This window comes from Microchirus variegatus, assembly GCF_963457635.1.
Source record: "Microchirus variegatus genome assembly, chromosome: 3".
NCBI classification, from domain to species: domain Eukaryota; kingdom Metazoa; phylum Chordata; class Actinopteri; order Pleuronectiformes; family Soleidae; genus Microchirus; species Microchirus variegatus.
Window position 1 is genome coordinate 32,983,740 of NC_139804.1, and position 25,289 is coordinate 33,009,028.

The 25,289-nt window shown below is 40.5% G+C and overlaps 2 protein-coding genes across 3 annotated transcripts in view; one reads left to right on the top strand and one right to left on the bottom strand.

The window, feature by feature from the left end:
• Positions 1 to 2,677: 2,677 nt before the first annotated feature.
• Positions 2,678 to 25,289, bottom strand: part of LOC310925106 (succinate receptor 1-like) — a gene marked incomplete at both ends in the record, with an annotated part of 40,209 nt that continues 17,597 nt past the window's right edge. The window contains 2 exons of the mRNA XM_083886976.1: positions 2,678 to 3,631; positions 3,773 to 3,918. Of these exons, the coding sequence (XP_083743102.1) occupies positions 2,678 to 3,631; positions 3,773 to 3,918 (1,100 nt within the window). The remainder of the gene's footprint in view (positions 3,632 to 3,772; positions 3,919 to 25,289) is intronic.
• Positions 22,575 to 25,289, top strand: part of LOC310924773 (muscleblind-like protein 1) — a 78,267-nt gene continuing 75,552 nt past the window's right edge. The window contains exon 1 of one of the 2 annotated variants that reach the window (XM_083886603.1): positions 22,575 to 22,643. The gene's annotated coding sequence lies outside the window, so the exon portion shown is untranslated. The remainder of the gene's footprint in view (positions 22,644 to 25,289) is intronic. The other variant, XM_083886604.1, reaches the window with a different exon arrangement.

Consider the following 25,289-nt stretch of genomic DNA (forward strand, 5'->3'; position numbering starts at 1 on the left):
TGTAGGAAGAGGTTAAACAAGTACACCATTTATTTCAAACTGTGTTTTTTATTATAATTATTTGCATGAGTAAACAGCCTTCATCTTAATCAACTTTAACAATTTAACTCTCACTAAAGAAACGACAAACACACGTCTTATTCCCCGCAGACAAACTGCATTTTTGTCTCCGCCTTGGCCTTTTGTTTTGTTTGCAGTTCCAGGTTCAGCCTGCTCTCATGTGTGCTGTCTTAAGGCGCTTAAGTTGCTGGAATACACAACACCGCTTTAGGAAACAGTAAAATATAGGTAATCTTTGTGTATGCACGTAGGTAAGTAAGTAGGCTGTGTGGACCAAATGTCAAACAAACCTATCTTTGTGAGGACATTTTGACCTTGTGAGGATATTTTTGTCTGGTCTGCACAACTTTAACAGGCTTTTTGAGGATTAAGACCTGGTTTTAGGCTTATAGGTTAGGGTAAGGGTCAGGCGTGTGTGTGTGTTACGTGTGAGGAAAAGGTGGCGGAAACTACAAATAGATAGTAATCGGCTTTAATTGCAGCATCAGATACAGTTAGATTTTTGATTTTTTCACCATTCCAGTTCTTGACTGATACCTTAAACACAGTTTCTAAAGCAATTGAAAATATGTGTAATACATCTGCACACTTTTTATCATTTACAGATTCAATTTGCACAATAAATTTGTTTTATTGTTGCATATTAAAACAAACACTTTTATTTTGAAATGTTATCACAATTATCATATTTTGAAACATTGAGATATACATGTAACATCATATCATCAACCTGTATGGAAATGTCACTTTTTTCCTATTTATTACCTATAAGTATGTTAATTGTTAAATGACTGCTGTCTCAAATTCCTTCAAATCTATGGCGGGCTAATTCCGGTAACGTGAAATAGATTATGGCAGATCATTCCTTTAATCTGTTCATAGCATGTAATTGCTACAGATTATAGTTTGGTGCTTATGTGCACTGTAGAATTTGCACGGACCTCTCTCTGTTCGCATGCAAGAATGTGCACGCACTGATCATGCAGACATAGTTTTTGTTAAAATGATTTTTGTAAACACCGTTCAAATGGAATGAAAATAAATTGCATTTTCCACTGGTCAGATCAAATACCGCTCTTTATTACGTTAAGTAATTGTTTCTGTATTTCTGTAATCTTATTTCTTTTTATGGTCTCTTAAGTGAAGACTGCTTTATTTTGCAAACCATAATATGTTTAATTTTAACATGTTTATTGGACAAAAATGACAGAAGGGGAAAAAAAAAGAAAGTAGACCATGTGCTGTTTAATGTGATTTTTTTGCCTCAATGTCCTCAGTTGACTGAAATGCACTACTGAATTGCGTTATTACATTAGGGGATCATATTATATTTAATATAGAGCTCCAGGTTTCGTATTTGTCCTCACATGCACCCTCCCCTGGCTTTCATTATGAAACAAGAAACGTGTGAACAAAACAGATCATAACCCCGAACTTCATATTTTATTTTTTTAGCCTTTGCTCATCCCGGGAGAGATGCCAATGTAAACGAAATGACAGATCAGACATGGTGTGATTAGACTAAAAGAAAGCACCTGATTCCTCTCTGATGTTTTAAAGCTATATGTAGTCAAGAAGTGTTTTAATGAGGATTTTGGGGCTTTAGCAGCAGAGGTCGCAGACAGACGGTCCACTATGAAGACAGCGCTCATAACAGCAGAGATCTATGGATGATTCCACTTTGAATGGATATATATATAGGAATGGTAGTGAACAAAATATCACGTGATGGGAAAAAAATATTCTTTTGTTGAAACAGAAGAGGTGCATAGTTTGTATTGCTCAAATTTGCAGTCCTTAAAATTAATAGTAGTCAAATAAAGTATAAGTTGAGTTATATTTTATTACATTAAAAAATAAAAGTAGAATATGACAGAAACAATATATCCAGTTACAAATATAAGAAATTATGGTTTTAACACTTACAGATACAAATTGACAGAGCAATGTATAGCCTGTAAAAATTAGACCTGAAACAATGACTTGATTATTTATTAAAATAATCGTCAACTATTTTGATATTTCGACTAATCATGAAAATAATCAGCAGATTAATCGATGATGAAAATAATCGTTAGTTGCGGCTCTAGTACAAATGTATGTATATTAGTCTTAAAGGCACGACACTCTTATACACTCTTAGAAATAAGGGTTCCAAAAGGATCCTTCTTCAAGGGTTCTGGTGACATTAATGATTCCAGGAATAACCATTTTGATCAAGAGAACCCTTTAAAACCCCTTTCCTGAATTAAGGGTTTTAAAAGCGTTCCAGGTGGAACCTTTATAAAAAGGTCCCACCTGGAGCCAAAAAGAGTTCTCCTATGACGACAAGCCGAAGAACATATAGTTCTACTCTGCACTTTTATTTCTAAGTGCACTCGTACTTTGTCAATTTGAAATATAACGAAGCAGCATCAGTTCATCTTTATAGATATCCTATGAGAAATAACAATGTGCAGTCAAAATGTTTCAATTAGCCTAAAGAAATAAAATGAATGCACAATCATAAACAAGAACACAAAGGCAAACTAATTGTTTTACCAAAATACAAAATGTAAGACAGCTGTGTCACATGTGTGGATGTGCTGGGATAGCGGCGATCTTGTCTTGAACTCGGTCAGTCTGGTTGTCTTTCCTGTTCTGTCTTTCTGACCAGCGCTCTGAGCTTTGTAAACAGAATATCTCTGAACTTGTCCCCCATGAGAAAATAGAAGACGGGGTTGATGACGCTATGCAAAAAAGCCAGTGGTCGAGTCAAGATGTACAGACCCTCGACGTAGTACTTCTGCGTACACAGGTCCAGTCCTGGCCAGTTGTCCTGAGATGCTATCTTGATATTTCTCAGGATATGGTAAGGAGTGTAAAGACACAGAAACATGGCTGCTGCTGATGCAACAACCCTCAGAGCCCGTTTGTAGGATTTTGCCCTGTTCTGTAGAGCCCTTTGCTGGACATGGAGCAGATGTGCAATTTGGTAGGTAAAACCACATAGTGCAAGCAGAGGAGCAATATAACCTGTGAAGGTCAGACCCAGGCTGTATCCTAATGCATCGACACTTCCTTTTAGACTGGCAAAATCTCTGCAGAAGCTCCAGTTCCCACGCTGTAGGTCCTGAAACATGAGCGATATCATTGGTGCCACTTCTACATTGACAGCCAGCCAGCTCAGCCCTGTCACAGTCAGCGCCGTCTGTGGCTTCAGAAGGAAGTGGTCCCGCATTGGATGTTTAATGAGCAGGAAACGATCCATGCAAATCCAAACCATGAAGAGGATGGATGAATAAAGATTCACGTGCAGGACATAGCGGTTTATAATGCAAGCATATGAATTAGTTTCTTTTTGTCCATTTGCATAAAGGTAGGAAAGGCGTGGCAGCGTGCACAGGAACACAAGGTCAGACATTGCCAGGTTGAAGAGGTAAATATTGTAGGACTTCCAGTGTGGCAGATAAAATATGTAGCCAAGTACAACCAAAAGGTTGCCGGGGAAACCAACGCAGAACTCGATAGCATACAATGGTGACAAATAGTACTTCTGCAGCACTTCGTGTATCACTGTACAGTTGAAAGCCTAGAAACAGAGAGACATAAACAAAAGTTAATAAAAGTTATTAATGTCAATGTTATACATTATGTGATGTCATTTTCAATAACAGCTTTAATAGAAATTAACTTTAGGTCAAGAGCTAATAACGCTCAGCACAGGACTTACCATGGTGTAGTCGGTGTAGTTGTTAGTCGCGTGCATAGAGAGCAAGACCAGGTGCGGCCAGCCGGCCACTATCTGTTCACTGGAAACAGTAAACAATATGTGCTGATGATGATGGTGCTGCTGCTGCTGCCTCCACTGCAACGTGGCTGGAAAAAAAAAAGATCAGCCGCTATTGTGACCTGAAGACACAACAGACATTCTATCTATCTATCTATCTATCTATCTATCTATCTATCTATCTATCTATCTATCTATCTATCTATCTATCTATCTATCTATCTATCTATCTATCTATCTATCTATCTATCTATCTATCTATCTATCTATGCTATTTTATTTTACTCTACCTTGCTTATTCGAAACTTCAAGAGAGAAATGCAACCTCCACTGTGGTTTATAAATATTATGGTTTATATACTGTGCCTTCTCCTCGCTCTTTGTCTAGAATCATGATCTTTATCACACATGTGACTTAATTTCCTGTGCATTTCTTCAACAGTTTCATTAACTTCTGCTAAACGCTTAAATGTAACTTCCTATTCAGAAGTATTTCGGACTGCTTAATATTTCAGCACCTTTTTGACTGGTCTGAAAGCATATCTTTGTCCAAGATAATCTGCTTACTGTCATTGCATGGCATTTGTTAATGCAAATGTTAGACTTGGACAGGCTTCTAGCTAGGATTTTTTTTTTGATCTTGTAATTAGAGACGGGAGGAATTGAAACATAAAGTAGCAGCTCCTTGCACAACGTTTCAAAGGTGTCAGTTCTATTCAATTCTATTGAACTGTTTCTCAAAATTGAGGAGGATTGAGGAGAACTGAGGAGATTTAGTTTGAAGTCCCGTTGTTCAAGCTTCAAGTATTCATAATTGTTCCGCAGTGTTCCATTTTTTGTGTGCAAACAAAAACTATATGCCATTTTACATTTTCCAGACCATCACTGGCTTATTATTACATGTATGGGCAGCCCTATGGACAAGAGGAAAGAGAACATGGCTTGTGAACAAAGTGGTTGCTTATTCGCGTTTCACCAGGGTTAAGGGCTGGTGTGCCCTTGAGCAAGGTACCCAATCCCCATTGCTCATTGTTAATTGGACTAAAGTTGACGCCAGCTGGCAGCCAAACACATCCAGTGTACACCTTGTGCCGGTTCCAAGCCAGGATAACTCAAGGTTCTGGTGTTAAAACTACTATGCTAGTGGAAACGCAACACAACCGTGCTGTGCTGTGCCGAGGTTAGGCGAGGCCATTCAAGCCGGTGGAAACACGCCATTAGTAATCTGATAAGCTTTGCTTATGTGAAAATAGTCTTGACTATGAGTGTAATTCATTCGTTTTGCTTTTGAACACGTGGACAACAGAGCAAAACCCATGGTGTTGACTTTTAAATTATCAACTGATTATTATTATTATTGTGTCAAACGCTTTTGCTGTGGTTATACAATGCACTCTGATCCTGATGCTGTTGACCCTGAGTCTACAGTATGTTTTGGCAACAAAGCTTAGAAAGTTGGCCAGCCTTTAGAAGCACATGACCGACTGCTGAGAGACATGTGAGGCAAACTCAGCGTGGATTTACTGTCTCTCTTCTTATTGTTTACCCTTTCCCTGCTGAGAAAGTAGGCTACGCATAATAAACAGGGTATGTCCTTAAGAAACACAGCCTGGACTGACGGTGGTTTGTTTGGTTACATGACTGAGGGATCGGGACTGTAATCTCTCAGCATTCCTGTGTTTTAGTAGGGTTAGGCTTCGCTTCAGTGGGGGCCAAGACTGTGGCCTTGACTTTGGTCTATTTTAATGCTGTCTTGGATTGGCTTGTGTCATATTATCCTTTGTTTATATACATTATAAATGATGTTTGATCATATCTGAATTAAATTAAAATGGCCTTGCAAAACAAGTGTCCGTCCATTATCAACAAAACATTCTCAGACCATGTAGGCTATGATCTCTTTTGTGTTGTTAAAAACAGACGAGGACAGCCTTTTTGAGAAGTGTTTTATGGGTAATTTAAGGACTTTGATTTATGGAACAGGTTTTTTTGTCCTAGAAATCAAATATTGGATAAACATTTATATTTACTTTCACAAATCTTACATTTTCTTTTTCCATCTCAAAATGTTTTCATATTTTATGTAATGAGAGTGCCCTCTAGTGGTAGACCACGGCAGAATCAGTACCATGTGCTGCTACAGTGAACTATAAACTGGAGTATTTACTCAAAATAATGATGACTGAGTTTCATGTAGCTTCCTCTTTTTCAGTTGTTCAGAATAACGAGCAAATAGAAATGAAAGTGAAATTCATTTATTTCATTTCCTCATTTAACTTTTTTTCCTGTGTCGCTAAATATACATGGTTCTTTGCACTCATTTTTAAAATTAGCCATTCAAAGTGATAGCCATAAACTGTGAAATGATTAAAAAGGACACTTGTGTTCAAGAGAACTGTATGTCAGTTCTCATTAGATTTATTCCAGACGTACGGATATCATGTTGTGATACATAGTCAATGCAGCAGATGGCAGTATTGGTCCAGAGTTCCCACAAAAAGTGTGCTTGTGTGTGTATTTGTGTGTATGAGAGAGGCACAACTGTGATGGCTACAAATCAAATGATTGATCTTAAAGAAAAAAATTAGAACTATATTATTTTACTTGACAATAGTGTTTAGGTTTTATTTTAGGTGGTTTAGGTGTTTGTTAATACACGAGTGAGAGGTAAATGAGTGTATGTTTCTTGCAGGTCCATAGTGAGTGTGTTTCCATTCGCCCCTGTAGATTTGACACTGTCCCACTTCTGGAAGGTGACACACTTTATCAATTCTGCACTAATTATCAACACCATTCGCATGTGACAGTGAAGTTAATTGAATCCAATGTAGCACAAGGTCTTCTTAGTCTGTTATGCATAAGATGGGGACAGGGAAAGGCAGACATTCGATTGGGAATGTAGTCCAGCGTGTGTCTGAATCTCATCCAAAAGTGCACCGTGTCGTCCACCATGCTGCATGATCTCTCTCGTCCCCTCAACGTGACATTGGCTGCTGACACACGGCATGTGCATGATGACATCTTTACTGTACCTTTCGCTGAAAGCGAGGGGTCAACTATGATTTTTTTCTCCCCCCTTCCCCCTTTAAGTGCACGGACGTCCGTGCGCTGAGCCAACACCGAGGTTACATCACTGTGTCGCCAGGACACTGTGGAAGTGACACTCTCCCTCTCACTAATTTTAGCTCCCACACCATAGCTCAGTTACACAGATGACTTTCCAGATAACTTCGATACAGGACAAAATAAAACAGGAAGCCATATGTGACTCTCTGTTCAGTCATTTAGCAAGAAATCACAAAACCTGTGAATAAACGTATATATTTACGTCCGATCTTTAATATCCAACATCTTCTCAAAGGCTGGATTCACTGATAATTTATCCAGTGTTTGTCAGTGCATGCTGCTCAGACGTGGGTGGGACTGAGGGCTCACATCTGCTTTCAATCACTTTCACAGGGTCATAGATGGGACTGGATATGCAAACTGCTTAAAATTGTCCTTAAGAGCTCCCAAACAGGCTGTATGCTTGTTAAGTGTGTCGTCATGCTGTTCCAGTGAAACATGATCATTAGCTGTGAAAATATGTAGCTTGCTACTGCTTTTTTTTTTGTTTCACTTCAGTGAGAGAACCAGTTAGGCTCATGCTGTTTTATCTGTGTCAGAGACACTGTCAAATTACCTCTCCCTTCCCATTCCTCCTGACGGCTGAAGACAGAAAATAAAACTCAACTCTAACAAAGGTAGTCATGCTTTAGGCCCAGGTGACATGTTGAGGTTCTTTCTCAATTCCTGCCAGTTTGTGTAAATCTAAAATTGTCATTCATAACCAGATCAGATCAATTATCTGGAGGTCTGGTGTCGTAAAATTACATTTATAACTATATTATTCTGTCCATCCCTTGGTTTTGTCAGCACTTCATTTTGACATGTTGAGAACTAGACAAAAATCCATCTTGAAGACCAAAAGACAAATGACAAGGTGATGAAGTCATTTTGGAAGAAAATATCAGCCACGTCAGTTTGAGCTGATTTTTTTCCCCCGTCGCTCTGTATCTATTTCATTTTTAGTCATAGCAGCATCAGAGGCTTGCTTTGCACACTCCTGGTGGTGTATGCTGGGTCAGGGGTTCTCAGTGTTACTGATATGATTCCTCCTGGGAAGTATACATTCAAAACTACTGTCACGTCAGCTAACCAACCGCTAATCCCTACACTCGTCACTGCACATGCTGCAGAGCTGTCCTGGTCTAACGTGACCCTTATGTCTAACTTTGGCATCTTTTCTAGTAGGCTTGTAACGATACACAAACTCACGATTCGTTTTGTATCACGATTTTTGACCCACGATTCGATACATTCCACAATTTTTTTTAAATGTAAAAAACATTTTATTTAAACAACATTTACTTGTATAACAACTTAATGTAACATTTAATAACAAATATTTTGGAACACTTTGAACAGATTTGAACATAAATAAATAAATAACCAAAGATTTCTCTCTTTTCTGTAACAAAATAATACTGTTGAAAAATACAAAGTAAATGATCAATCAGACTGGGATTTGTCCGCAAAGCATGCTGGGAAGTGTAGTTCTTCATGAGATGCAGTTTTGTTCCAGTGGAAATAACTTGTTTTGATAAACAGCAAAGGTAAGACAACATTTCCGCTTGTATTTCTTGAAAGTCAGTTGTTTGTTTTCACTCCGGTGCCGCTTTTCAATGTGTGCGCAGTAACGAGTTTGATCTATCGGTGTTTTAACTGTGTTTTGTGAACATAAGAATGGTTGAGCTTTTAGCTGAGTTTCTGACCTTTCTGTGGGTATGCTGCATGTCTGTGTTTGTTAAAGTTAGACATGGTTTTATGATGCTTTAAGTCACTGCGTCTGACGCTCAGTCAGTAAAGAAGAGATTAACGCAATTAAAAAACATAACACGTTCGCGAATCTGTTTCTCACGCCACGAGACAGGTTCGTGGCTCTGAGTATCGCGATTTCGATTTGGATACGCATATTGTTACAGCCCTATTTTCTAGAGATAGACCGATGTGTTTTTTTCAGGGCTGATACCGATTATTAGTAGTCAAGGAGGCCGATAACTGATATTTGGAGCCAATATTCATTTGCAGTAAAAGTGAAAATATTGCACTCAAAATGCCCAGGGTCAGCAGCATCTCTTATAAAGTTAACTGAAATTTTGAATCAATAAATAATAGTGCTGGGCATGTTAACCACGCTACGGCGTTAATGCATGGCGGTGGTTTCCATGACGACTGACCGGAAAAAGACGCTTGTGACGTCAGGTTTACTTGAATTTGTAGTGCTGCGTTTTTCGTTTAATAAACAGACCGTTCCAGTTCAACTGTAGGCGCGCTAACAGCGCTAAAGGAGCTAACTGTTAAAATGAGTATCTAAAGTAACGACAAGTACACAGTTACGCTGGTTATTTGCAGCACTGCTCTTTTCGTTCAATAAGCAGACAGCTCCAGTTCGAATGTAGGCGTGCTAACGGCGCTTAAGGAGCTAACTGGTAAACGGTGCCTGGATTCCGGTGCCCCGGCACGAAAAACTATTTGACTTACTTTTACTAGAAACTAATTTTAACAATCAGGAGTCACGTGAACATGATGTCACACACGTCTTTTTCTGGTCTGTCGCCATATGCATAAAAATGCAGAATATCTGCACCAATATATCGTCTATCCCTAATCCTATATTTCAGTCCCCGGCTGCTGGCTCTATCATCGTCAGTCCAGCGTGGCTAATGTCATGATGAGGTGCAACATCTCTGCTTACTGCTGCTCTGCTCTGCTTTTTGGCCCAGAGATGTTGCTAAGATGCTGCAGGGTTATAGTGAACTGTTAATTATCCTAAACGTCAGTTGAGTGAGACGCCGTAGCTTATTTCCTGCATTACCCCGGCAGCTGCTGTGACAGACAAAGGTTCAGCCCCGAACAGCAACATCTGTGTATGATTTGCCTGTTGCATCCTTGTCAGACTGCATTCACGTGAATCATCTATTCAGCAGGTGGCATTTGTTGAGTTTTTTGGGAGAGAAACTGTTTTCCCTAGTAAACACACACACATACACACACACACACACACACACACACACACCCTGGGGACTTATCAAAGACTTCTCTTGTTTCATTTTTGGCATCACTAGTTTTTACAGATGTGAGCATTACGGCACCGCACGGAATATAATGACTCTCCTGTTCTCCGTCTTGACTTGATGACATCACCCTGCTGCTGTTGGGGGAACCTGTGGGCTATGAAACAGGTTACGTTACGTAAAATCACGGTGTAATGCGTCCTTAAAGACTCCGTGGTGGTGTTGTCACTCGTCTTCTGTGCGCGTCTGATTTGGCAGCTTTGTCAGCTGACAGGTACGAGTGGGCTGACAACAGAAAACTTCCCTTTGCCACACTGACATCGGCTTTTATTTACTCCTGGTCAGCCTCAACTCAATTACCTCTCTTTCTCTTTTATCATCTCCTCTCCCATTCTGTTAGGGCGCTATCTTTCCTCCCATCCTAATGGTCTCTGTTTGCTCTCTCACTTCTCTTATTATCAAACACAAAGAAATGCAGTTAGAGACTTTTCTGCCATTTTCAATGTTCCGACCAATGGTTTGTCATATCTACAGCCTAACTAGAGTGCTGGTTCTGAGCTGTGATGTAATTTTTTATAAATTTGAGGATCAAATGTAGGATTAATATGAACTAATACTAACCTCCGACTGCTCTGAATACAGTAGCTCTCTATATGAGACCTCAGTGGTGGCGGATGGTGTATTTTCTCTGTGGGGTCTCTGACTTCCTGGCTTGTAAATGTTGGCATCGAGTGACGGCACTCACTCTGCCAGCCATTGTTGAAGTGGTGAACAGTTTTCCTAAATAACATACCCACAGGAATTTGTCTTAGTCTCACTTTAGTTTTAAGAAAATAAAGAGAGGAAATTTGGAGGTGTTCACAGGAAAAAAAGTGCACCACTGAGATATTAAATGACCTGTAACTTAAAGCTGCAGTGTGTAACCTTTGGGGATTTGGTTGTTGTTGTTCTCTTCACTTCATGACAAATACGAGCGGTACAATATCTAATGTCTCAGCCGTGTGCTCTGCCACACACAGACAAAGAAGAAAGTCAGTGTTTAAGTGATGGAGGCCGTCTCTCCTATCTACCACTTCCACCCCTGCGCCCTCGCTCATCTCCTCACAGCAGGTAGATGGTGAGGAGGTCTCGTCCCCTGTGACATTGCCGTTCTTTGCTCCGACTCATGGTGGCTCCGATTTCAACACCACAGATTAGATTAGGCTCATACTGGCTGACTCACTGTCCTTGAGTTATGCTGAGCTGTGAAGAGGAGTCTGCATGGATACATGGTCAAGATGAGGTGGATCTACACTGGGTTTTTGTTTCCGATTTTTCCTCTTTGTTCGATCAATACCTCTTGACGTTCCTTCTGTGATATCTCTTCTATTCATGCCTGGGTTGGAAGAGGTCACATTTCCTGAGGCACGTTTCTACAAAACATTAACCAATTGAACATTAACTGAATTGCTACTTCTTATTGATTATTCTTTGCCAATAAAATGGCAAAGACTGACAGACTACACAATGTATAGGCAATGGTAGAAATGTGCTGAGGAACCACATTGAAACACAGCGATGTGTGAAACCGCTATAGGCGCCATCATAACACAGATGATCAACACATTGTGCAGTGGAGATGAGAATTGGTAGATGTGGTGCAGTGAGCAGGGAGAGTTACTCATGAATTTAAAGGTCCCATATTATACCCTATTTCTCCAAGTTAGCATCGTTCCCTGGTGTCCTAATGAACATGTCTGGGACATGCTTTGGTCAAAATACCATAAGGATGAAGCACCACAGCAGTTCAATCACCCTGCCAAAACAGCCCTGTTCAGAACGCTCTGTTTAGTAGTATCTCTTTAGGTCCACCTTAAAAAAAAAGTAAAACTAAACTTAAGGGACAGGAAACGACATCTGCCACAGAGGCTACTGGGAGCTAACAGCAGTTAGCATTTGGAAAAGTGATCATTTGCAGACTCTAGCAGGCACATTGCCGTCATATATATCATGTATCCACTGGACAGATAAATCCTCTGAGGCTGGAGGTTTGTGTAGAACTCTGTGCTGCACTGTGGAGCCAAGAATAGAACTTTTTGTGGACTTCACGGACTTCCAGTTTTCGAATGCCGTTGCCCTCACCAGCGCTCTCGACACAGTGGAGCTCAGCGAGACAACAATTCCAGGAATTTAGCCCATTGTGGCGTCCCAGTGAGCGCGGAAGTCAACATAGCTTGTTTTATCACCTGTACTTCCACTGAGAAGGACCACAAAAACATGAGTGAGTCTTTTTTCACAATTTGCTGACTAATGGGACCTCCAGCGTGCCAGATATAAGGATTTAAATGATTAAAACGTTGATTTTAAGGGACCTTTAATGCCTGTTTCCTCAACATTTTTCTCACCAGTGCTTTGTCAGTGGTCCAACATGTTAACTTTTCATTGGCCCGTTCAAATCTACAAACTGTGTTACGGCATTCCTGTGTGCGAATCGAGCCTCCTCCTCCACCTTTGTTTAGACGCCACACCTTGGCCATCAGAATGTCTGACACCCCTCAGTAAGACCTCCCTGGAGCATCCTCGCCTTTGTGCGGCTCGGTTCCTGCTCTGCATTTAACAACAAACCCCACTGGCTGCAGCCTTTACCTCCCACTCTAGTTATACAGTTCTTTATCTTTTCTGTGTAAACACTGCTCACACATACGAGCGTGCACATGGTCAGCCACATTCTGTTTATATGAGCAAGGACAGAGGCATTCCGACGGTTTAAGCACTGTAAACACATCTTAAATGGATATGTGCTGCACAGAGCGGCTGATGTCATGCTGTGTGCTGCTGCTGCGCGAGCCAACTTCAACATTCTACACGTGCATGCAGGAAGGAGACTCTGCGCACACAGGAAAACATATGACCACATGGAGGCAATCCAGCATTCTCCATGGCATCGGTAGTCTGGAGCAAACACCGTTACGCTAAGAACGATGACTAGCAGAGCAAAGAATTGAGTTAGCTCAGACAGTCAGCTTTCATCTACACTCATTAGGTTACAGCTCATTCTTTGGCCTGACACACAACTGCCTTTGTGTATTTTTACACCTTCTTTTCCCTTTCTTTCCTTTGCAGCTTCCTCCCTCCCTCCCTCCATATGTCTACATGATTTCCGATGTCTGCCTTTCACACAGGGGCAGAGAGAGAAAAAAAGAGGAAAAGATAAAAACCAATATTGACTGTGCATAGCAGAATGATTACTTATAAGCTGATGCTGTGGCAGACCCCAGCCTTTTTTTTTCAAGTCAGTGACTCACTGTGAGCAATGGGTAATGTCTGAAAAATGGAGCGGGAGTCAAGACAACGAGTGGTTGGCAGGCTGGCTTACAGCAGCTGGAAGGAAGAAGGACAAGTCCTTTTCTGGTTGGCTAAGTGTTTCTTTGCCTAAGAAGGCTGTGTTTGTGATGGGCTGCTAATGGGCCCTTTAGAGGCTACCGTCTGTCTGTCAATCACTCAACCAACCTACCTTCCTCTCTACCTTATCCGTCCATCCATCCAGCTTTGGCAGATACATATGTATGCAGCGTTTTGCACACACAGAGTACATTTGTATACAGGAACAAGCACATACGCACGTGCGCATGTATTGTTCTTGCATAAGCAAACAACAAATGACTGTGTGCTCTCTGTGTGAATGAATAATTCAGGCACAATGCAGCAGAATCCAAACACACACCACAATGCTGTTGTGAAATCCAAATTGAAATATTATCCCGCAGTTTCCGTTTTTTTTTTCTCAATGGCTCCGGCTAATTTTGTTTAAAAACAGTCTTACAGAAGCGGTGGTCTTAAAGCGCATAAACGGCTTACATGGTACAGCTTGGCGCTAACGTGATACACATTTTGTAGGGGAAACAAGAGGATCATAACTCATCCATTACACCAGAGTTATTATTGTGTATATATAGGTCTCATTCACAGCTGGTAATAATGTCCGTCTTAGGTGATCCGACTTGGCACTAAAATGCATCCCGTTAGCAACCACATTTCAGATCTGGCTTCCCCCGCCCTGTATTAAAATACACACTGACATTATGTCTGTTATTATGTTTAAATGAGAGCGAGAGGGAGAAAAGCTGAGTGAATTAAAGCGGAACGTTGCAAGTCTGCTCACTCTTTGTTGCCCTTTTCTATTAGTCCATATTTTTGTTATAAAAATTCACTGCTGACTCTCGGCCCGAGAACGTTGTCACTAGAAGAGTCATTAGCACAATGTCTGACTCATGAATCAAACCGAGCATGAGAGACCGAAGTGCAGATCAGCTAAAAAGACTTAGAAATCCTGAAAAAATGCCTTAATCGTCAACATATAGCAAGGAAATGTCTAAAATCTCAACATTTAACAGAGGAGTCTGGTGGTATATTTAATGACAGCGCTGCTGAAAGCGGCGATCGAGAGCGGCGAGTCGCATCACAACCCCTTCTGCTGTGTTTCAGATCAGTGCCTGTGTCCGAAGGATGTACTGAACGATTCTGTGAACAAATCGGTTGAATTAACAGAGTTTAATGATTCAGTTGCACCAAAAACAACTGCGTTACAAGTCACTAGTTCCCAGTTTGTGTGCGTATCGCTTGTTAAACAAAGTCACGGCAGTTTCATGCAGTCATGCTATGATGACTCCGCCCACTTTGATGTGGTACTATAGCAATGGAAAACCATACCAAACCATTAAGTCGAGGTGAGGGGCGAGCTGTGCTGGAACTGTATATTGAAAAAGCGCCGATATTCCTCTCAACCAGCCTCTCAGACATTAGTCTTCTGTATCGCTGCCTAATCATCTTGCTGTTATGTCTTTATTTAATCTTTGTTTTAGTTGACTTTATTTAGTAATGAGCCAAGTAATGTGCATGGATTTCCTGCGGCAGCATGGGTAGCGTAGTCCCCGATGTGTCTGTCTCAGCGTAGGTCTCAGCTCTGTGCTCCCTGTTGGGGGTACTAAAGGGATTGGATATGCTCTGCTAATGCTATTAGTGCTGCAGCCGGGGATTACTGTCTCAAAACGAATGGGGGAAAAGGGCGTGAAAAGTGAAAAATCTCTTTTGTCTGTGTGGGACTTAGATGGTGCAAATGTATTGGAGAGAAAGATATCAAAAAGAGGGATATTAAGAATAAGAATGCACTCATTTTTTTTTTTTTTACATTTCCTTTGTCTGTTACAGTTCTCTTGGGGTTTTAGTTAATTAGCGTATTAAGCTGGTCACTGCCACTTAGTATCAGACGTATTTTTAGCTACAGGAAAGACAGATGTCATTAGAGCTGCAACTAACGATTTTTTTTTTTACGTAATTAATCTGTCTATTTTCTCGATTAATCGTTTAGCCCATAAAATTTCAGAAAATGTTAAATAACGTTGATCAGTGTTTGTCAAATCTGGAAATGACGAAAGTCTTGTTTTTGTCCTCAAACCAAAATGATTCGGTTTTAATGATTTCTTTATGTGGAGCCAAGAAATTAAGAAATCTTGTTTTAATAATGAAAAAAAAAAGCTTCAAACCGATTAATGGATTATCAAAATAGTTGACGGTTAATTTAATCATCGATTAATGATAGATGAATTGATTCTTAGTTTAATATCTAGATGTCATGCTTGTTGTTTTAAGAAGATAGCAAAATGAAGTGATACAGCTATAAAGGGACAAAACCAAACGGAGGAAAAGTAAAATGACCAAACACAAGCAGTGCTGACAGTGCTGTATTTTGTATTGGGTAACGGGCATATTAGTGTACAGACTGTACAACGCTTTGAGATCAATGCTGAAGAAAAATCAGCGTCACCTAAAATAGGGTGCACACAGTCCATCGTCCGCCGTGTCCATCACTGACAGCAATTCTGTTTCACAGGCTCAGCATCTTGTTTTCTTACAGGAACAACGTTGTAGTCTTTGTCAGAACGCTGACTTGAAGGTAGTTTTATATATCACCTCAGTAAAAGAACACGTGGAAGACAAGCAGAGGATTACAGTGTATGAGGCGCACAGAGTGATGATGATGATGATCTGCTCCCCAGCAATTCCCTATAGTCTGCCCTCTGGGTTGATCTGCTCAGTGAGTTGCACATTTATGAAGCAAAGAAGAGTGTGTGCCTTTGGAAGTTCTGACTTTGAACTGTGCAATAAAAAAAAAAACGCAGATGTGCTTTACATCATTAAATACCATGCTCCTCATTTGGTGAATAACATACCCTGATGCCAGTGTGGTCATCCAGAGACATTTAAACTGTTCTGGCCGAGAGTGAACCCAGATTAGATTGAAGAAAAGTAATGCAAATACTACACTCTTAGAAATAAGGGTTCCAAAAGGGTTCTTCTACAAGGGCTGAGGTTCTACCTGGAACAATTTGCTTCTGAAAAACCCTTCCCCGAAGAAAGGGTTTTTCAAGGGTTCTTGGTAACACTAATGGTTCCAGTAGGAACCATTTTGATCCAGAGAACCCTTTAAAACCCCTGTCCTGAATAAAGGGTTTTAAAAGGTTCCACCTGGAACCAAAAAGGGTTCTCCTATGAGGACAAGCCTAAGAACCTTATATGGTTCTACTTAGCACTTTTATGTCTAAGAGTGTAGTAATAACGGTTTAGTAGAGGGGTGTGTCAAAGTCATCATCTAATCTGGTCAGAAGGGGAGACATTTCGTATAAAACAAGATTATAACACAATATTCCATCATGATACTGATAATTCATCATTCACAATGATATTTCACTGAATTTGAGTGTACAATCTGGTGGAAGTGTTGAAGGAGGCACCAGGCGTTTGTTGGCAGAGCTTGATGAGGATGCATGGCAGCTGGTGACCTGGCTACCGCACACCTGACTCCACTGCTGCAATCAGAGAGAGAAGCTGTGTCTCAATTCATAAGGTCACAGCACCGCGATGGCATTTGCCCCCCGCTGTGTGGCCGATCCCATATCCCAAAAAGCTGCACTCTTAGAAATAAAATTGCTAAGTAGATCCGGCTTGTCCTCATAGGAGAACCCTTTTAAAACCCTTCATTCAGGAAAGGGGTTTTAAATGGTTCTCTGTATGAAAATGGTTCTTACTGGAACCATTAGTGTTACTAAGAACCCTGGAAAAACCCTTTCTTCTGGAAAGGGTTTTTCAGAAGCAAATGGTTCCAGGTAGAACCTCAGCCCTTGTAGAAGAACCCTTTTGGAACCCTTATTTCTAAGAGTGTAGTGGCAGAGCAATAAGTATGGCGCTAACTGCTCTAAAAATAATCTTTTTTTTTTTTTTTTTTTTTTTTTTAAACAACACAACTTTATTACACCCACACAACAACATGGATTGGTGAAGCCTAATATAAACTGTAAAATAATAACAATAGAAAAACATATGATGTAATATGTAAGTCCATCAGGACCTGGATGTGTGGCACTTGAATTGGAAGAACTGAACTTGAATTGCAAAGCACTGTCAAACCAATACATTTTAAAATGACGTTGAAGTTTTTCAGATTCTAATTTAAAAACAATTATTCACGTTCAAACCGAGTGATTCATATTCAGATATATAGAATTTCTAATGGCACAGAGTTCTTCTCATAACGGACATTAATTTGGAACGAGAAAAGAGAATGGAGTCTGCTAATATCATCACATGACCAGCAACACACACACACTCCAACACAAACCCCACGAACGAACGTGCCGTTGGCTACAGAGAACTGTTTCTGGCCCCTTTAAATTCTCTTGGTGGTGAACTTATCTTTTCATAGGCCCCCAAATCACCGCAGCACTCTTTTAGGTCAAGTTAATTTGGGAGGTGTTACTATGTAGCTATTCATTAATTAGTACATTCTGACTCTTGATAAACTCTCAAGAGCTGCTGCTCTTTGCTTTCCTACAGCGCACAGAAGCTGCTTTTGACATTTCCTTGGTGCTAAAGGATGTTTTTCTTCTCGGCGTCGGTATTTAATTCAAGTGTGAGACTGTGAGATTTTGGCATTCTCTCTTGTTTTATCGTCGTTGGAATCAGAGCAGCCAGAAGCAACTATTTATCAGGCATATCTTTAACAGATTTTGTGACCAAAAAATGATTTGTTCTGTTAATGCTCTCATAATGCTTTCTGTGTAGTTTTGCTAAAAAGTAGTCCATGAATCTGCCTCCTGTTTTACCTTGAATAACATTACTCTCAGTTGCCATAGCATTAGATCAGCAGCACCATATATCTCTATATTTCCACAGAGTGAGGAATCTGTGTTAATGCCGAAGGGACTGTTAATTGAGTGCATGTTAAAGAATATTAAAAAGACATTCAACACTGTGACGCTTGACCAGTCTACTTAGTGAGAATGGACTGAACAAAAAAACCCTGCTCAAGCTGCCACTACAAACTGGAACTTGAGCTTGAAATGTTTCGGTTCTGATTAAACTCAGGAAGCCTCTCTTTAAGTTGCAGTTAGATTCTGGGATGCTGTGCTTGGCATCAACAAACCCAGCCTTAAGAAATTCAGATTTTTTTGCCTCAGTGGAAACAGTTAAACTGAACCTTTTCCAACCTTTTTTTTAGGATGACGATCTCCATATGTGAGCTCGTGAACAGGAAACTGATGATATCCACTGCACATGAACATTCCTTCTGTATTCATGTTGCTTTACGGTGTGTCAGAATAAGTCTTCAGAACATAACTACTGTTGAAGCTTACTACCAAAGCAAGTATTAAATATGTTACAGTGTGCATTAAACCTCTGATCTTACTCACTTACTAATTATTTCTGATGCCGCAAGGCCCAACACATATTTTCAGATGAAAGCAACAAATGTTATTTTAAAAAAAAAATGTTCTAAACCTCACAATAAGGAACAGTATTTACTGTTCTCCAGCTCATGTGTATATAACTTTGAAATACAAACTATGCTTCTGAGATATATATACGCTTCTTCCATGGGCACATCTATTCATTTTATGAAAAAGGTATCCATTGAGTTTATTTATATCTTAAAATGACACATATTTACTGCAAATTTGATCTCTGATTTGATTTAAAGGGTTTTATTTAATCTAAAAGTAATCATTGGTTTTTCAGAATTTTGTATTACTTGACCACGTCTGGCCCTCGACTTGGACACCGACACAATTTCCGCCCCCTCTGTAATTGAGTTTGACACCCCTGGTAATAGAACTATGACTGACAATGGTATTACACCACAAACTGGCTGACAAATGTCTCTATGAAATGTTTTCCAGAGAGGAGCATGCATGATCCAAGAGTAGAAGAAGAAGAAGAAGGTTGTTGGAGCTTTTTCTAACGGCGTGAAAATGAAGACCGCTCTAAGAGATGCTCAAGACCATAAGCTCGTCACAGAATCGCCAACAAGATGGGCGTCGAGACAGCGTATGAATGAGAGATTTGTAGAGCAAGAAATGGTCATTGGTCGTGTGCTGGGTGCAGACAAACGACACAGGTGTCTCGTATCAACATGGCATGATGTTGAGGTCCTGGTCGTGAAGTCGGATGACCTGACCAAAAGAAATCAAAGAAACCATACTGCTACAATCATGATGACCAGATTAGCCATTAGCAATTTTCGTCAACAATGACCCCTGAGCTCATGGCCATGGCAGCAGGGGACGACTGCGCTCCCCATGGATCCTCAACTGCTACAGCTCAGGTTACCACTGCAGATGATGGAGCAGGTGAGGTTGTTGTATTTGAATATTTACTTAAATGCTTAAGCGTTGTTTCCTTAAATATCTGTTGGTCTGTTAGCACATTTAATGAGTTAGAACTCAAATTTTTTAAGGATATAGGCTAATTATCGTGATCATCAAAATCCCCAAACATAGTGTGAACACACAGTTATTTCTTCATCCTGAACCAGTTGTTCTTTAAGTATCTATATAAAATTAAAAAAATTAATATGACCATAATTAATATAGAGAGCCGTTGTGTGCAAATATACATGTTTCTTTGAAAATGATACATCATGCTAACAAATGACATGCAACATTTATTATATTTCTGTTTCAATATTAAATACCAGGGCTAATTACAAACATATTTAGCAATAACTGCAGCCCAAGAGGCTTGTTTTTATCTTTTAAACTGAATAAGATTGAAGTTCCTTGTCCTGTAATACAGTATTCACACAATAGCACTGAACCAAGATCGATACACAGAATCAGAGCTTACAGTTTAGATGTGAAAAATATATATATATACATATATATATATATATATCCAAGTGTAGGTGAACAAGAGTCTGAGGGTATAATAATTACAGCAGCAGTACCACCACCATCATTATGCATCAGCATAATCAATGGCCAGTGCGCTTAAGGGGAGCTGCAGTGTTTTTAATGAATCGTTCCAAGCACTGGTGAACCCTCATTTTGTGTGTGCGTGTGTTTGTATGTACTTGTATTTGATACCTCTTTAGGACCTCTTCTGGCATTAAAAAGGACCAGTGGTCTTCGTAGAGAGCAAAACCTGGTCCTAATGAGGCAGAACCTCTGAGTTGAAATGTGGTTACGTTAAGGCATTAACTGGTTATGTTTCATGTTCATGATAAGTCTTTGTTTAGGCTCTCCAAAACGAATGGAAGCCAGTATAACGTCTTAAGCAGAATAGCAAACCTGTGTGTTTTGTGTGTTTGTGTGTGTGTGTGTGTGTGTGTGTGTGTGTGTGTGTGTGTGTGTGTGTGTGTGTGTGTGTGTGTGTGTGTGTGTGTGTGTGTGTGTGTGTGTGTGTGTGTGGGCACACGTGTATGTTAATGTCTCTATTGAATAGATTTGGCACATGGAGCCTGTGGACACCTGCCGTCGCCATTAGTCTCAAAGAGCAGACTAATCAAATCTAAGTTATTCAGGTTATTCAGTGTCGCTCAATCTCAAGGACACTTCATTAGTCCGACCACACGAGTGTTTCTGTGATAATGCCGGCTTGTTCAGATATGTGCTTTCTTCAGGTATGGAAAGGCCACTTGTATTGATATAAAGCAGTTTTCTCTCTCTCTCTCTCTCTCTCTCTCTGAGCACCGAATGCCTGGAGGAGTATAGCTTAAAATTAGTGACACATTGGTAAACAGAGTGAAAGGATCAAGTAAAGTGAGTATGCATTGGTTGCCTGCATCGACGAACAAGCATATGCATCCTGGCACGCTCACAGTCGCTAACACCTGTTGCCTCCCACTTTGTCTATACCTCTTCTGTGCCAAGCTCGCTGATTAAATCATCCTCCCAAGAATTTTCAACAATCAATGCTCAGTGGATCATAGTTCCTACCTGTTCCCATGGCTACTGGGAGACAAAGAGCGGATGAATCAGTGGCAGATGTAGGTTTGGACTAGGTTAACTCTCAGTCCTGCAGCATGACCTGTACCCGTCTTGATAATAATTCAATTTTTTTCCCATCGCGGCAAATCACAACATAGTGGACATAGTGAGAGACCTTTACAATCTTATAGAGAGCAATGAGACGATAATCTACGAACATGTTTGGTGATGGAGAGACTTCTCGTTGGGTTGGATTTGGAGCATGATGGTTCACTCGCTGCAAGGACCCTACAGGCAAGGAGGAGAGAGATCAGTGTGGGAGGGAGGAAAAACAGAAAGCATACAAGGCTGGGCATTGAAACTCTGAATGTGATGGGTTGCCAGTGCGATGGTTGTACTGCAGGACTCAGCTGTGAGCTGTTGATTTACAAGGCCTTAAAGGATAGCCACAGCCCTCCACCCACTCTGTCACCATGGGAGACCGTTGTCTCCTTTGCCGCCTCACCCTCTCTTATCCCTCTGTTTCGCGCTCCTCTTTGCTTTTGTCTTGTTTGTCAACCCTCCATATATATATATATTTTTTTTTTAGCTCCAATTATCCCTCTGAATTAGCCCCATGAATAGCTGTAACCTGGAAGAAGGTAAAAACTAATTAAATTAATCGTTTTTTCCTTTTTGTCGGTACATCTGCCTGTTTGTCTGCAGGCCTCGTTGCACTAGCGGTAGCATCCGAGGAAAAGGAAAAGGAAAGAAACCACAAACAGGAACTATACTCTCCAAATCACCCACTCTCTTACTCAAACACACACACACACATTCATAGATGCATGTACACAAACCCTGTTACGACACGACAACCACTCACAAGTTAGCACGTGATCAGAAGTGTCTCGGCCCCTTGTCTGCGTTAGCCGCTTATCTCAGGGTTAGGGTTAGCTTAGCTTCAGGTGTATTAAATAAAGTATAATCAATAATTCGTTTTTTTCTTTAATTCCATTCTTTTTAATGTTTACAAAAAGGGGGGAGCCTGAAGAGCGACAGGAGCTTGAGAGGGAGGGGAGGGAGAGGGAGGCTGTTGCCACGGCAACCACAGCCGCGGCAGTCGTCATCGTGAGGCTTCTTCTTCTGCATTGTGTGTGTGTGTGTGTGTGTGTGTGTGTATGTGGACACAATGTGTGAGTTCACCCTCCTCTCTCCAGACAGGGGCGCGAGGACATCCCCCTTTAATACTGTGCCAACAGAGAGAGGAGGAGAGAGAGAGTGACACACACACACACACACACACAGAGGGGAGAGAGTATGAGGGAGAGAGAGAGAGAGAGAGACTGAAACCCCATAATGCACTGCATGCTGCAGGGCTGAAGTCATGTAGATTCATCAGTTCCTGCTTGTGGGGATCGTGTGCGAGCGTACACACACTCGTGCAGCCAGTCCGAGCGCACACAGACAGTCAGGCAGGTAAGACAGCTTTCCTCTGTCCGACGAGTGGCTTTACAACACCATCTGTTTGTCCATGCTTGTCTGTGCCTCTTGAGCGGAGCAGAGGGGAGTTTTTGCTCTGCACACGCCAGACTATCATTAATATTTGACACGTTAGGATTCCTGCAACTTCCCCGCCTGTTGCTCGTGATATCGCTGCTCTATTAAATGCAGCAGTAAAAAAAAAAACATGTTTCTCCTCATTTATTGTTGCCAAAAGTGAGGATTAGTCTTAGAGAGGAGAATTAAGAAATAGCGTCTATGCATGTGGAGTATCTGTGTCATTATTTTCTCTGTTTTTGCATTTTTTTTTTTTCCCTGACAGCATGCAGATGAATTTTCTACCGTAGCTGATTTGAATGTGCCGATAAGGTTTTGCATGCACGTATATAATGGCAGCACTGTTTAACACCGACTTTTAGGAAAGCAGAACTTCTTCTTCTTCTGAAATTCCGTGCACTTTGAAGGCTGTTTACCTTTTTGTGGACCCTGGATGCAGTCCAGCATTTTTATAATAAGATGCTAACGGATCGTTCCAGACTCGTTTTTTAATGTTAATACGTAACATCTAATTAACATTGAATGACTTAAGCAAGATATGTGATATAAATCTAAGGTAAGATGGATTATTAAGCCTAATAAATACTTTTTTCAGCTTTTCATGATTATCCTTTTAATAAGCTGTCTACATGTGACAAAAGATGAGGTGATAAGCGGGTAAAAGCAGTGACGCACCACTATGGGTCATTTGTGGTTGAACAGCCACTGAGCCTTGTGACCGTATCAGTTGCGCCAGAAACCCAGACAGACTGGGAAGCACATTTCAGTCCCGCACCCTGGGACCCTATTGTGAATTCATGTTTCACCACCGGCATGTGCAGAATGTCAAAATGAGAGCATATAGTTAGAAATATCTTTGTGGGAGAAAGTTACGCCTTCTAAAGTAGATGGAAAAAATGAAAAATATCGTTTTTTTATAATCTCATAACGCGACATCATATAATGTACAGTTGAATTCTATTCAAATGATACTTCATCACACGGGAGTCTCTAGTCAGATTAAATCTCTTTTTTTTTCGCCGTGCAGTATAATGTGGATGTAGAAAGTTGTGAAATGCTGAGCACTATAGTGTAATAAACTATGCAAAGAGCTTTTTATGGCACAGGGAAATGAAATGCAAAAAATGATTATGATTCAGTTTTGTCTCCTTTAAGCAGACATCTGCTCTACCCCTGCAGAAATCCACCTGTCATAACTATAAATGGAGAAGCTTCGCTCCTTCATTACGTGTTTGTCACTATGTATATCGTCTCCTGTCAGCAATCGATGTGACATCTCTATCTTTGCCTCTGTGTGCCACCTCAATTTGGAGACTGTATATACTATATATACTATAGTCATTGAGGTATATTTACTATGTTCTTGTGAGTGTGTTTAAGACACAGCACAGAGATATTGTAAGACGTTATTTTTAATGCTGGCACAAACAGATGAAGATTAAATCGAAGGGGGGGGTCACAGTGGTCACGTCGGAGTTTTCTCAGTAGGGAGGTTTTTGTTAACAATCCTAATTCATTTATTCCCCACCGCAGAGCTCTTGGAGTTGACAGTTTCTAACATTTTCCACTGAGGTCACATCTGGGGCCCCCAGAATGTGTTGGTACTCGAACAGAGAGTTGTTCAGAGCGAAAAAAGCAAGCGGCAGAAGCCCCTGCAAGGTCATGTAATTTCAGCAGACTGAAATAGCCGCTGTCTTTTGAACATGATTGGTTTAATGATTTGACCTTAGATTGTCAAAAAATAGAGCACAAGTCTGCTGCATGGTAAAAAATCTCCCAGACAAACACCAGGTCACGCTGCTGGATTTTCCATTGGGTAAGATCCTTGCGGTTTTCCAGTAGATATTCCTTTGCTCTCCGTCCAGCTCTGGCTTTGCTTTAAAGTATGAATCAAGGATGATTTATGGATCTCCTTTAACTTCTGTGTCTTTTTTCCCCCCCCCCTCTTAAATTTTTCTACAGTTCTGTCTTTAATGATGCAGAGCACTAGGGACACATGTTCATGCATTTGTGCCCCTTGTTTTTATATTATCAGAAGGAGCGTGGATGTAAAGAAGGACTTGTTTTAGAAGAAGTCTTTTCTTTTTCTGTCCCACACTCACACACAGGCATCAGCAGAGCAGTGAAGAGAAACCTTAGTGAGCACTAAATTGTCTGCAATTGCAGTTATTATGTGCTAGGTCAAAACCTTACACTGCACTGTTTCTTCCTTCCAGTGGGAAGTTGCTTACTGATTTACTGACATACTCGTTTGGTCAACTGCTGTTCTCAAGTCTAATGTAAGAGCAAAACACTAAAACGTGGCATAAAACTAACTAAATACCTCGATACAATAAAAAAACAACTAGGATAAAAAAAAGGCAGAAGAGAATAGAAGAGAAAATGGTTGAAGAAAATTGATTTGTATTATTAATATTCATTGCAATACTAAAAAGATGAACATTTTATGAATGATTGTATGATTGTGACTTAATTTCATGTGCATCTATTACCACAAGGTGGCAGCGAGAGGAACGGATTTGTTTCGTAGACGTATTGTTTGTTAGCAGATGTAATGAAATTTAC